Here is a 12,684-nt window from a genome sequence, read left to right as displayed (position 1 = left end):
CCCCTTGGACCCTCTAATGCCCCATGTCCCCTCCTTGCGCCCTCCCCTGACCCTTCCCCCTCCTCCGCGCTGTCAATAAGCAACGGGAAATACCCCGCTGTACCCTGGGGTGGGGGCGTCCCCCCCACCGTTCCGCCCCTGTTCTGGAACTACCGCACCTCTCTTATTGCCCCGTTTCCGCTTGTGGGTGCCACCCCCACTCTCCAGATTAACCCCACTGCAGCCGCCCCCTCCGCCCCCTCCCTAAACACCAGGGTAGGCCGTGAAGCAGCGCCCCGCTTCCCACCCCGCGAGCGTTTGACAGGCGAGGTCGCGTACACCATGCGGCCGTGTCCTCCACCTCCACTGTCGCCCGCTTCTGCGCTCGCAGGCGATTACTGCCGCTGCGACGCCACTCGCTGCACGCCTAGGGGGCCTCACCTTCACATTGGCTCACAGCATCTCAGTGCGGCCCGCATCCTCTAAGAGGCGGATGGCCTCTACGACAGGCGGATCCGCCAAGCGCGCCATCCCTCTCCATCAATGGGCCCCGTGCAGAGACGCTCCTCAAATCTCCTCGCTGACACCGTGCACTGTCCCTCGCAGCTGGTGACCAAAGGCTCCCGCTGCCACTTTCACAGTGAAAGGCACAACAGAATGGCACCACACCCACCTCAAAGCTAAACAAAGCTAAAGTCAACAAAGCTAAACTGCCCAGTGTCCTCCCTGACTGACTGTTGTGTCACAAACACCAAAATGGTGGCTTGTGACACAAGATGACCGGTTATAAAAACCCCAAGCCCAAAACTAGCCCAACCCAAGACCAACAAGCCCAACGCAAGCCCAATGGAAGCCAACCAGCCCAATGGGCTCTGGCTGCCCCCGGCCCAAAACCCACCAGGGGGGCAGGCCTCCCGCTGGTCGGCTGCCCCCCCAAAACCCTATTCTCTGATGTGGCTATTCATACTGGTCCTGCCTCCTTCTAGCTGCATTGTTACATGTTGCTCACCTCACAAGGCCATTATTTCCCTATGCTGCCTAAGTGTTGCCACTGCCACATTTCTGTTGTGGTTTGATTTATGATGGACAACACAAAGCTCTGTTTACTGGCCATCTTCAGATACCGTATTGTTTTTGAATTTGTATACATCTGTAAAATCTGCTTGACTCTCACATGTTTATTTCCCTTGATTTGCTTTCAGCACTTTAAATTGGCTGCTTGGAGCAAGCTCTTTTTATTAGGGAAGGGTTGAAACTGCAGCTGTTTGAAGTAGCTATTATTACCAAATCTTCAAAATATACATAGAGCAGATGTTGGCTTCACCCAATAGAGTACTTCTCTTACACCTCATAGTATAGTAGTTTAGTGTATTATTCTGCTTCCTATGCAGTGTTGAGTGTTTTACATCTCAAACATGCACTATATCATGCAGTGGCAGCCGGCATGTATCGGGGGAGAAGGAAGGGGAATGTAAAAAAATGTAAATAAAAACCAGTAACCTTATCGCCACATCCCACGTGTCTGCTCCGTGTCTGTCTGTTGGAACAGGAACCAGGAAGCACACCCAGGCTTCCCTGACCAATCACAATTCAACATTGCAGCATTGTGATTGGTAAGCACCCAGGCTCCCCTAACCAATCATAATGCGGCAATGCAGAGTTGCGATTGGTCTCAGTGCCGTGGTTCGGCGCTCAGGCAGGGACTGGTGGCCTGGGCATGTTCTCCATCCAGGCTGTAATGCAGCCTGGACGGAAAACATGGAAAGTGCGTATGACTGTTTGGCCAGCCCCAGAGGGCCAGCCAAAGCATCGTGCACACTTCAGTGGGCCCACCACTCCTCCCCTACCATGCTCTGACAGCAGAGCAGGCCCGACCACCCGCCCGCAAAGCAGCTGGAACAAATAAAATGATAATAACATTCAGTTATTATCATTTTATTTTTATTTTAGTCACACTGCTTTTAAAAGCAGTGGGGTGGCGCTCCTCAGCCTTGGCAGGGCAGCCCCCAATGAACTCATGATACATTGAATTCTTTATCACATAAATCCATTGTATATCAAAGCAGGCTTTTAAAAAATATTTTAGTCAGGATTCAAAATGCAAGCCAAACCTAATGGCTATAAAATTGTTTGTTTAGCTTCCTTAACAAAATTATATTCAGATGGGCTGGAAAAATAAAATTGCTATTAAATGTATCATTCCTAATGACTATGATGAATATCCATAGTCTGTGATCAACTTACTTCTCAGGTAGAGTATCCATGGGACTCTAGAACAAGTATAAGAGATACATTTTCTGTCTCCTGGAAGAGAGTGTGGTATATGGTGGTCCCTTGATTTGATCCTCCAGTGTTGAATGATTGACTGATGCCCTCTTTTGGTATCCTCACAGAAGCCGCTGGGATCTGCACAGGATAACATCCAAAATAGATGTCTTGTACCTTATGGTGGCCAACCTGAAAGGGTAAGTGGAAGGGGGTGTGAGTGAATGGGGGATGCGAGTAATTAACAAACTGTCACTATTGTCCCCTGCTAGTAGACCCACTATAGGCTCAATGTCATCCTTAGTCCCTGGGTCATGCTTCATATCAAAAGACCCTAGTTTCCAAAGTTATCATTTGCATGCGTCCTCAACATGGCTTCAATGCCTTTTTATTATCAAATCAAATTCAAATTAAAAAACATTATTTTATTCAGATCATCCTCCTATCTACTAGCACATTCCATGCAGATGTCACATTGATCCTTCCTAACCATATAGGCGTGCTTCATACTTAGGTCATGCCTCCCACTGCTCCTTGTTGGCCAACTACTACCTTTTCCTGTTTTTTCCTGTCATATCTGGATGTAAGGTACGGTTATCCCTCTCCAAATCCTCTCTTATCTACTGTGCCATATTCCTCACATCTTCACCGAAATCGATGTAGAATAGAACAGATTAATCAAACTATTGGTGATGGTGACTCCATCCATTTTACCATCAAGAGAGGATAGTTGTAACATAAATCTACAGAATGCATATTTGGACAACCAGGCTCCTGAGCACTCAAGAAGATATCTCAGATCTAGATTGGTCAATCAATCAATCAATCAATCAATACATTTGTGGAGGATGCTACTCACCAGTGAGGGTCTCAAGGCGCTGAAGGGAGGGGGGTGCTGCTACTGCTCGAGTAGCCCGGTCTTGAGGTGTTTCCTGAAGGTGAGATGGTCCTGGGTCAGTCGTAGGCAGGCGGGGAGGGAGTTCCACATCCTGACGGCCAGGTAGGAGAAAAATCTTCCTCCCGTGGTGGTTCTGCGAATCCATGGGACGGTGGCGAGGGCGAGGCTGGCGGAGCGGAGTTGGCGGGTCGGAGTGTAGAACGTGAGGCGGTTGTTGAGGTATTCGGGGCCCATGTCGTGGAGCGCTTTGTGTGCGTGGGTGAGGAGCCTGAACGTGATCCTTTTGCTGATGGGGAGCCAGTGCAGGTTTCTCAGGTGGGCAGATTTTTGGCTGTGGCGAAGGATGTCGAGGATGAGTCGGGCGGAAGCGTTCTGTATGCGCTGAAGTCTTTTCTGAAATTTGGCTGTGGTTCCTGCGTATAGGGCGTTCCCGTAGTCCAGTCGGCTGGTGAAGAGGGCCTGGGTGACAGTCTTTCTGGTTTCGATGGGGATCCACCGGAAGATTTTCCGGAGCATGCGCAGGGTGTTGAAGCATGAGGATGAGATGGCGTTGACTTGCTTGGTCATGGTGAGGGAGGAGTCCAGGATGAATCCCAAGTTGCGTGCGTGGTCCGTGGGTGTCGGTGCGGTGCCCAGCACTGTAGGCCACCATGAGTTATCCGAGGCGGATGGGGATGGTCCGAGGATGAGGACCTCCGTCTTGTCTGAGTTCAGTTTCAGGCGGCTGAGCTTCATCCATTCTGCGACGTCTTTCATTCCTTCCTGGAGGTTGGTTTTAGCGGTGGCTGGGTCTTTGGTGAGGGTGAGTATCAGCTGAGTGTCGTTGGTGTAGGAGATAATGTTGAGGTTGTGTTTGCGTGTGATGGCGGCGGGGGGGCTCATGTAGGGCCCGATTCACAGAATGAACTTAAGACTAAATCCTAAACTTACTACTATTTGGTATTCACAGAATGCACTTACTACTTTCGGGATTCACAGAGTGAACTTACTACTTTCGGGATTCACAGAATAAACTTACTACTTTCGGTATTCACAGAATAGATTTAAGACTACTAACTCTAAGTCCGAACTCGGGCCGTAAATTCCGGCCCGGAGGCGGAGCTTACGGCTTGGGGGCAGAGCTTCCGGCCCTGAGGCGGAGCTTGCGGCTTGGAGGTGGGGATTTTTGCCATGCTGAAATCTCCAACTCTGGGCCGCAAGCTCCGACTCCGGGACGGAATTTACGGCCCGAGTTCGGACTTAGAGTTAGTAGCCTTAAATCTATTCTGTGAATACCGAAAGTAGTAAGTTTATTCTGTGAATCCCGAAAGTAGTAAGTTCACTCTGTGAATCCCGAAAGTAGTAAGTGCTTTCTGTGAATACCAAATAGTAGAAAGTTTAGGATTTAGTCTTAAATTCATTCTGTGAATCGGGCCCGTAGATATTGAAGAGGGTTGGGCTGAGCGAAGAGCCTTGGGGTACGCCGCAGATGATCTCTGTGGCCGCGGAGCGGAAGGGAGGGAGGCGGACCCTCTGGGTCCTGTCGGAGAGGAACGAGGTGATCCAGTTCAGGGCTTTTCCTTGGATCCCAGCGTTGTGGAGGCGGGTTGTTAGGGTTACGATGGCAGACGGTGTCAAAGGCGGCTGAGAGGTCTAGGAGGATGAGAGCGGTTGTTTCCCCGTTGTCAAGTGGGTTCCTGATGTCGTCAGTGGCTGCGATGAGGGCGGTCTCGGTGCTGTGGTTGGCTCGAAATCTGGACTGGGATGGGTCGAGGGAGTTGTTTGCCTCCAGGAATGTGGTCAGCTGTTTATTGACGGTCTTCGCGATGACTTTAGCAGGGAAGGGAAGAAGAGAGATGGGTCGGAAGTTCTTGAGGTCTTTAGGGTCCGATGTGGGTTTCTTCAGAAGGGCGTTGATCTCTGCGTGCTTCCAGCTCTCTGGGAAGGTGGCGGACGTGAAGGAGTTGTTTATGACGTTCCGGAGGTGGGGTGCGATGATGGTGTCGGCTTTGTTGAAGATGTGGTGAGGGCATGGGTCAGAGGGAGAGCCAGAGTGGATGGTGTTCATGACGTGGGTGGTGTCTTCAGTGCTGATGGGGGTCCAAGCGCAGAGTGTGGTGGTAGGGGGGCGTTGGTTTGGTGCCTGGAGGCGGAGTCTGGGCACCGAAGCTGTCGTGTATACCGGCGAGCTTGCGGTAAAAGCACGTGGCGAGGGAGTTGCAGAGGTCTTGCGACAGTGTGATGTCATTGCTGCTGGTGCTGGGGTCACAGAGCATTCATTGAAAGTTCTCTCTTTTGGCCTGTGATTGACGCTTACAGTCGTCTTGATAGAGACAGTGCATGTATTTGTCAAAGGATACCTTATCTACAATGTCAAAATGGCTGTCTATTTTGAGAAAGACCAAGCAAAACGTTCTAGTGCACCCTAATGGGCCTGGGTTGTCATTGACTTGTGATCTCTAATAATACCACCACCAATTTGAAGCACTGTTAAAGATGAATATGTTGAAAACATTACAAATGCGTGTGAATTAACAGTTTAATAGATAATGAAGCATAGTGCAATAGATATAATAACCCTCCTAGGACCCTATTACAGAGAGGGCACTCTTTTCCTTTCAATAGGTGTGCCATGCTCAAACAGGAAAAGTGTGCCCTTTTATGAAGAAACCACGTTTAAAAGTTGCTCCCTGTTTCGCTGTGCAGGTGGCAACCCACCTGCACTTTTAACAGGGATTAGATATCCCCATGTAGAGATCCCCTTGCTGGTGGGTGCCGTGAGCGACAGCACCCACTTGCAAGGGGTTGACTGGGAGGGGCCCTTAAGGAGAGTGAGCCACTGTTTTGTGGCGCACTTTTAGTGTACCTCCTGACAGCTTTTTTGCCTTTGCGCCTGTGTACATAATGCGGCATGGGTGCAAAGATAAAGAGATTCCCTCATTTGCATGAGGTCCACGCCCCAATGCACATGAGGGATCACCCTCTAGAGATAGCACTGCTGCTACATGTACGCCACCACTATCGGTATTATGGAAGGAACCGAACATTCATCTGCAGCCCCTTCTGAAGCACCAAAGTGCCCTTGGGGTGCACAAAGCGTGTGCGCAAGCCTGTTGCACCAAGGTGCTGCTTTCTGTAACACGGCTCATGGTAGTAATCCAAAACCGATACCATCTAATACAACAATGAAGCACAATATTCGGAAACATAAATATATATGCAGATAAGCATTTAGTTCCCCACAATTGAATTAAGCTGCTAAATTAAGTTAAAAAACACAGAGTAGTCAAATTCAGAGAGCATGGAACACAGCAAAGACTTGAGGTAGAGAGAATAGCAAAAAGGAAATATAAATATTTATTGCAAAGGGCCCAAATGTTTAACAATGACAAATTCTGATTGAGCATATATAAGTAAAGTATTAGCAATTGTGGGAGAGAAAGAACTGTATCTTTGCCCCAAAACTAAGGTAAAATGGGGATAGGAGGTATATGAGAGGACTATTGAGGGGGACAGGAGGGAAGGAAAGAAAAGGATAGAATAGATGTGAACAGGGCTTCAAGTGGGACAAAAAAGCTGGGTGTCTCTCCTAGGGGCGTGATTGCCATAATTAATGGCGTGGCTTAAAACACTTAAGCTAAAAATCTGTGCTCAGCATAGTGTGCTGCCCCACTGGTATTTTGCTGCTTCTGTCCATTCATCCAGATATATAACACAACAAGTAGCATTACACCTACAACAAGCCAGGACTATTGACGTTGTCAATGGTTGTAAATTGCATAAGATAAATCACCAACAACTATGACTTTGTTGTATACAATATTGAAAATGCTTCCGATCTTGTGGGTGGGGTTGTGGCGTATCTAGAGCTGCCGGCTTTAGACCTGAGAAAGTGGATTTGAGCCTGACGTCGGCACAATATCCTCTGATTCAACAAATGAATATGTCCTTGTGTAATGTAACTGGTACTCATGTAAAGCGCTCCACGTTTGTGCTGTATACAACGGAAAAAGTAGTTTTCTTGATGTTACATCAAAAGCAGCGATGGCTGGTACTATTGCAGAGTTAAGTTATTATTTTTTTCACCCTGAGGGTAAAAATGGAGAGCCCGATAGGGACATGTCTTGGCACTTGCTTTTAAGAACTACCAGTGCTGAGCAGTAGCAGGACCCAGCCCACTTAAAGCCCTGGGTGTGAAGGAGGATGGGAGGAGTGATGTAGGAAGGCCGGGCGGTGGGGATAAGGATGGGTGGCAAGATCTTGTGGTAGCACAGGCATCTCAATAGAGCGTGTGGACAACCAGCGGATGGATGTATTATCCTACAGTGAAAATCTGAAATTACTGGGACACATCAGATTAGGAGGAAACTCCTAAGGAATATTTGACAACATGTAAAGCATTATCTGCGACCCTGCCACAAGAATTCACACAGAGCTCAAAAGAAAATTATTAACTGAAGATGAGCAGCAGATCTCGGAAAATAGAACACATTGATTCCAACAATATCAAGTGAAATCTCCTCCAACAGTAAATAAAATGATCATTCCAAGGTATTTAACGCCACCAGTCGTAACGCGTTTCGCCTGACACAGCAGGCTTTATATGTGTATATATGTATAGGTATATATATATATAAATATATATATATATATATATATTCAGACACACACACACATATACATATGTATATATGTATATATATATACACACAAGGAGCTAGAGCCACTGGAGATCAGTCTTAGAAAGGCCACGTTGTACAGAGAAGACAAACAAATGGAGAAGGAAGGAAAGAGAGGAAAAGGAGAGGAACCGGGCTAGTCTGAAAATATTTGCCTGTGCAGCTTTAAATTTCCAATTCAATCATGCGACCGGTGCCAGTCAGCTGTGATATGTTAAGGATTGTGGCACAGATCAAGAGAGCAAAATGTTCCATGGAGAAGATTGCTCCTATATTGGCCATACATTTTTCATCCTAGCACCTTCAGGGGATGTTCCATGTTCCACATCCATTTTTTGCTCCCTCTATTCAAAACATGCTGATGAAACACAAGGGGAAAAGTTGTCTCTAACTCTATTGTCTCTCATAGCAGGGGCGCGGTTCTTTGAACTATAGTTGTCTGGCATGAAGAGTGTGAAAAGTATAAGACAAGTTAAACAAGAGCAATATTAGGTATGATTGAAATGGAGAATTGTTACAATTGCATGCAAATAAGATAGTGCTCTAAACAGACTAAAAACCTGTGGGATAAAAACCTGGACATTGTTCTTTAGTTAGTCATCCATCATATGCCTTCGTTGAGCAGACCCCACCAAGATATTCAGGCATGGATTGGCAAATTTTGTGGCAAAATCATGGAAATTTTTGGGCACAAATTTGGACATTTTGCAGCATTTTTGCAGCACCTTATTTTGTTATTCTGCATATAATAATACCCCCTCTTTACCCGCCGTTTGCCTCATGGGTGGTGGGCCCTAGATTGCAATCTGTAAGTACTGAGGGGCATATTATCAAGGGGGTTTATCTCCGCTTTTTTGGCTTCAAAAGCCAAGAAAGCGGAGATAAAATGATCTCCCTATTACCTAGCTGTTACTAACACCAGTTAGCGACAGCTAGTAGGAGATAGCGACCATCTTGGGCCCCACTTTGCATGTCAGTGATATTTATCACTAATGATATGCAAAGTGGGCGTGCCAAGATGTTAGCGACTGGAAACAGTCGCTAACATAGCTATCTCCTATTACCAACTTTTGGAGATATTCGCGCTAAGCGCGAATATCTCCAAAAGCTAACACCTGCCCTGAGCAGTTCTTAGCAATGTTATCCAATGGGAGGTGGATAACATGGCTAAGAGCATTAGCTCGGTAATGCATGAATATCGCTGACTTTTCAGCGATATTCATGCATTGCGGCCGTTTTTTATCGCATTTGCGATAAACCTTGGTAATACCAAGGTTTATCTGCGATAAAAATCGCCGCAGCTCAGCGGTAAAATTTTGTCTCTAACCAAGCAATAGCAATAATTATCGCTATTGCTTGGTAATATGCCCCTGAATTCTGCTCCATTTTAGATGTGATAATCTATCAAAAGTAGAGAGGGAAGAAGAGGAATAACTAGATTCGCCCTCCTTAATTATACAATTTTAGCAAAACAAAGAACCCAGTAAATTTGGATAGGATAGCGATGGACATACCCTCCACAATAAGAGAAAAACCCTGTTTGTCTTAAAGACCCCTCACCCACCAGGGTTGCTCCTTGGTGGCATGCTTCATCATTGGGGTTTTTCCCGATCCGCTGCGGATCGAGGCGTGCTTCAACCAGACGGAATACGTGGAAACACTTTTTTTGTTTTTTGTCTATGATGAAAGCAAAGTTGTGGGAGGGGAGTAGAGTACAGGTGCTATACAAATTAAAAAATATCTGACTAGTAGGTCACCATTATTTTATTCTCATCGCTAGTCTGTAAGATTTAAAATCAATGGAAAAGAGAAAGAAAGAAACGGATATCAATGAATCTATTCGCTGCTTATCTGGTTAACATGTTTCGAGCCTTGCCCCTATTGGCTCTTCATCAGGACCTAAGGGACCTATTTCCTATTGGTATAACTCCTCTAAAAGTTCCTAAATAGAAAGGTATCAAGTTGCAAGCCATGCAAATCACACAACCTACATATGATTTTATTCACAAGATAATGTCACTGCGTTACCGTAAAAACGAAAAAGAGGGTAGAGTTTAAAAACATCACCCGTGGCTGACACAAAAATAATGTTCGAAGCAGTGAATGTACGAAACACTCAGGTGTATTGTTGCTTCCAAAATGCACACAAATCAGTGATTATACTGTATATAGTGCGAAACAACCTTTAGCCTGAATGAATAACGAAAATACTTAACAACAAGATGAACACACTGAAAAAACATACAGAAAAAACATACATTTTAGACGCCGTAGTCTTGTGTCATGATCCCCCCGGGGAGGAGGGGGCTTGTAGTCAAACCCTGCAAGACGGGAGGTAAAATGCCATCAAAACATTTAACGTGTATTTCCAAACAAAAGAGGCTGGGATTGTAGGAGCTATTGACACTGTTGTGCGGTTTCCTATTAGAAATCCTTTTAGTGCCCAAACTGGGAGCCAAACTGCTACAATTCGTCAAGGCTGCCCTCTGCCACTGCATCTGAATCAGCTCACAGGTGACCGCATCCTGCCGGCGTGCCTTCCAGATCAGGTGTTTTGTGCCGGCAGGTAGCGGAGGACTTCCACATACGTGTCTGAATTGCGGAACTCTATACCACTCGTATTACTTTAAAACTGGCCATCAACTTTGGATCAGAATCAGATCCATGTTGGAAAGTTAAGTGCTCATACGCTTTTCTATATTCTCAAAATCTACGAAACAGGCCAACTTGGGATCAATAATTGGCTACCAGCATTGTGAAAAAGACTCAGTGGACAAATAGTCAAGGACTGAGTTTCGTGCATTAAAGAAATGTTCAAAGCAAAAAGGGGGGTGAATGGTTTGGGGGGCACTGAGGGGAGAGGGAGAGAGAATTGAATCGAAAAAAAAACTTGCAGAAGTCTTATTACCAGGTTACAAAAAAAAATGTTTTGTACTTCTTTATCAATCTAAATAGAGGATATTTCATCAACGGTCTCAAAGAAGAAATGACCTTATGGGTAAGGTGTTTCAAAAAAATCCTACTTTGGTTCTATGTATCTTCATTGTACAACAATAGCTTAGGGAAGGTAAAAGTTGAGCTACACATCTAGAGGAATTGGCCCCATGGGATGTTATCGTTGAAGCCCGGGGTGTCTGTATTGAGTTTGAATACCCATCTCTGTTCCTTTTCGAGGAGTCTCCTTTCCAGATTGTCTATGTCTTTTATACATTCCAGGATTATCCATTTCAATTCACTGGGTGTGTGTTTTAGTTCAAGATAGTGTGATGACATTTTTGTAGTCGTCCTTTGGCATCGTAAGTTGCTGCAGTGTTCACAGATCCTTTTTCTGACTTTTCGAATGGTCATGCCCACGTAGTACAAATTGCAAGGGCAAGTAATCAGGTAGACCACCCTAGATGTATTGCAATTTGTTCAGTTTCGGGGTTGCCCAATCATTCCATTGTTAACAGATACTGTTTTAGTTGCCTCAGTGAGACAGCAAATGCTGCAATTCCTCCATGGGTAATTGCCAGGGGTTACATCGAAGGGTTGTTATTCACAATACGTGGCCGAGTGTGTACTAACATGTCCCTCAAGCTCTTTCCTTTTCTGTCGGAGAACACAAGTTTAGGCATAGACAATTTCCACTATTCAGAATACGCCAGTGGTTCTGGATAATTTTGGAGATTAGATTAGAATCTATACTATAGGTTGTGATACAGATAGGTTGTGCTTCTTGATCGTTCTGTATAGAGCGTGTTTCTAGCACGGCATCTCTATGGTTGTTTAATGCTTGATTTTTAGCTTGGACCCCCATTCATCTGGGGTAGTTCCTGGCTATCAATTTTTCAGTTAGTTGTTCTGCTTGCTTACTGCAGTCTTTTAGTTTGGTACAATACCTGATCCTCAGGAACTGTCTGAATGGTAGGTTCTCTTTAAATGCCTGGGGTGAAAGCTATCCAATAAAAGGAAGCCGTTTTTTGCGGTGGGTTTCAAATGTGCATTGGTCTTCAAAGTGCCGTTTTATACAAAAATATTCAGATCCAAAAATACCAACTTCTTTTTTTCTCATGGTGTGTGTGAACTTCAAAAAAGTATTTTGATCATTTAGCCATAATAGCAAGGCATTAGCTGTTGTCTGGTTGCCTTCCCAGATTAGTAAAATGTCATCAATAGAGCTCTTCCAAAGTTTGATATGTTGAAGAAAGGGGTTTGCTTGATTGAGGATTCTTTGAGTTTTGAGATGATGTACATAGAGGCCCGCTACACTGGGGGCAAAGACACTCCCCATACTGGTTCCATGCTGTTGGAGGAATAGCATATTCTTGAAACGTACTCATGAAAAAGATTCAATTAACTGCACCTTGTTATACCTGTCAGTGGCATAACGCAAAATGAAGGGCCCCTTCTAGAATGTGATGAAGGGCCCCTAAGTCTCCCTTATCCCACCGATATTAATTGCCCGTTGGCTGAATGCAGGAAGGCAGAAGGACGGGGGCCTCCTGCACCGCATGGGCTGTAGGGGCCTGTGTTTTGGCCCCGGCTGTGGGTGAGAATGAATGAACTTATGAGTACACTTATGAAGTCAACACTACAAACAATAGATCTCCTCGAGAAATTACTCCAAGCAGGTTCATGCAAATCTCACAACACTAATGCTGCTTAGAAGTCAGCTCAGGAAGTGGTGACCAACCAAATTAACCTCACTCACCATGGCCACTAAATGAGGACTGTAAGTTGTCCAGAGGACACCCAAATCACTCCTGGAGCCTTTAATCTCCGCTTCATGACTTCTAGCAGATTAACTCTCTTCCCGAGACTCGTTCTCATTTCAAATTCCCTTGGATTTTAATTGTGTGCCTCCAATTCGTTTCTATTTAAAAAAGTACTGCTTTTCACCTT

The 12,684-nt window shown here is 45.6% G+C and overlaps 1 protein-coding gene across 1 annotated transcript in view; it reads left to right on the top strand.

Annotated features, from left to right (window-relative positions):
- LOC144761756 (uncharacterized) overlaps positions 1-12,684 on the top strand; it is a 238,703-nt gene that overhangs the window by 26,509 nt on the left and 199,510 nt on the right. The window contains exon 6 of the mRNA XM_078647008.1: positions 2,373-2,444. Within this exon, the coding sequence (XP_078503134.1) occupies positions 2,373-2,444 (72 nt within the window). The remainder of the gene's footprint in view (positions 1-2,372; positions 2,445-12,684) is intronic.

This window comes from Lissotriton helveticus, chromosome 6 (assembly GCF_964261635.1).
Source record: "Lissotriton helveticus chromosome 6, aLisHel1.1, whole genome shotgun sequence".
Lineage (NCBI taxonomy): Eukaryota > Metazoa > Chordata > Amphibia > Caudata > Salamandridae > Lissotriton > Lissotriton helveticus.
This window is presented reverse-complemented; position numbering and strand designations above follow the sequence as displayed.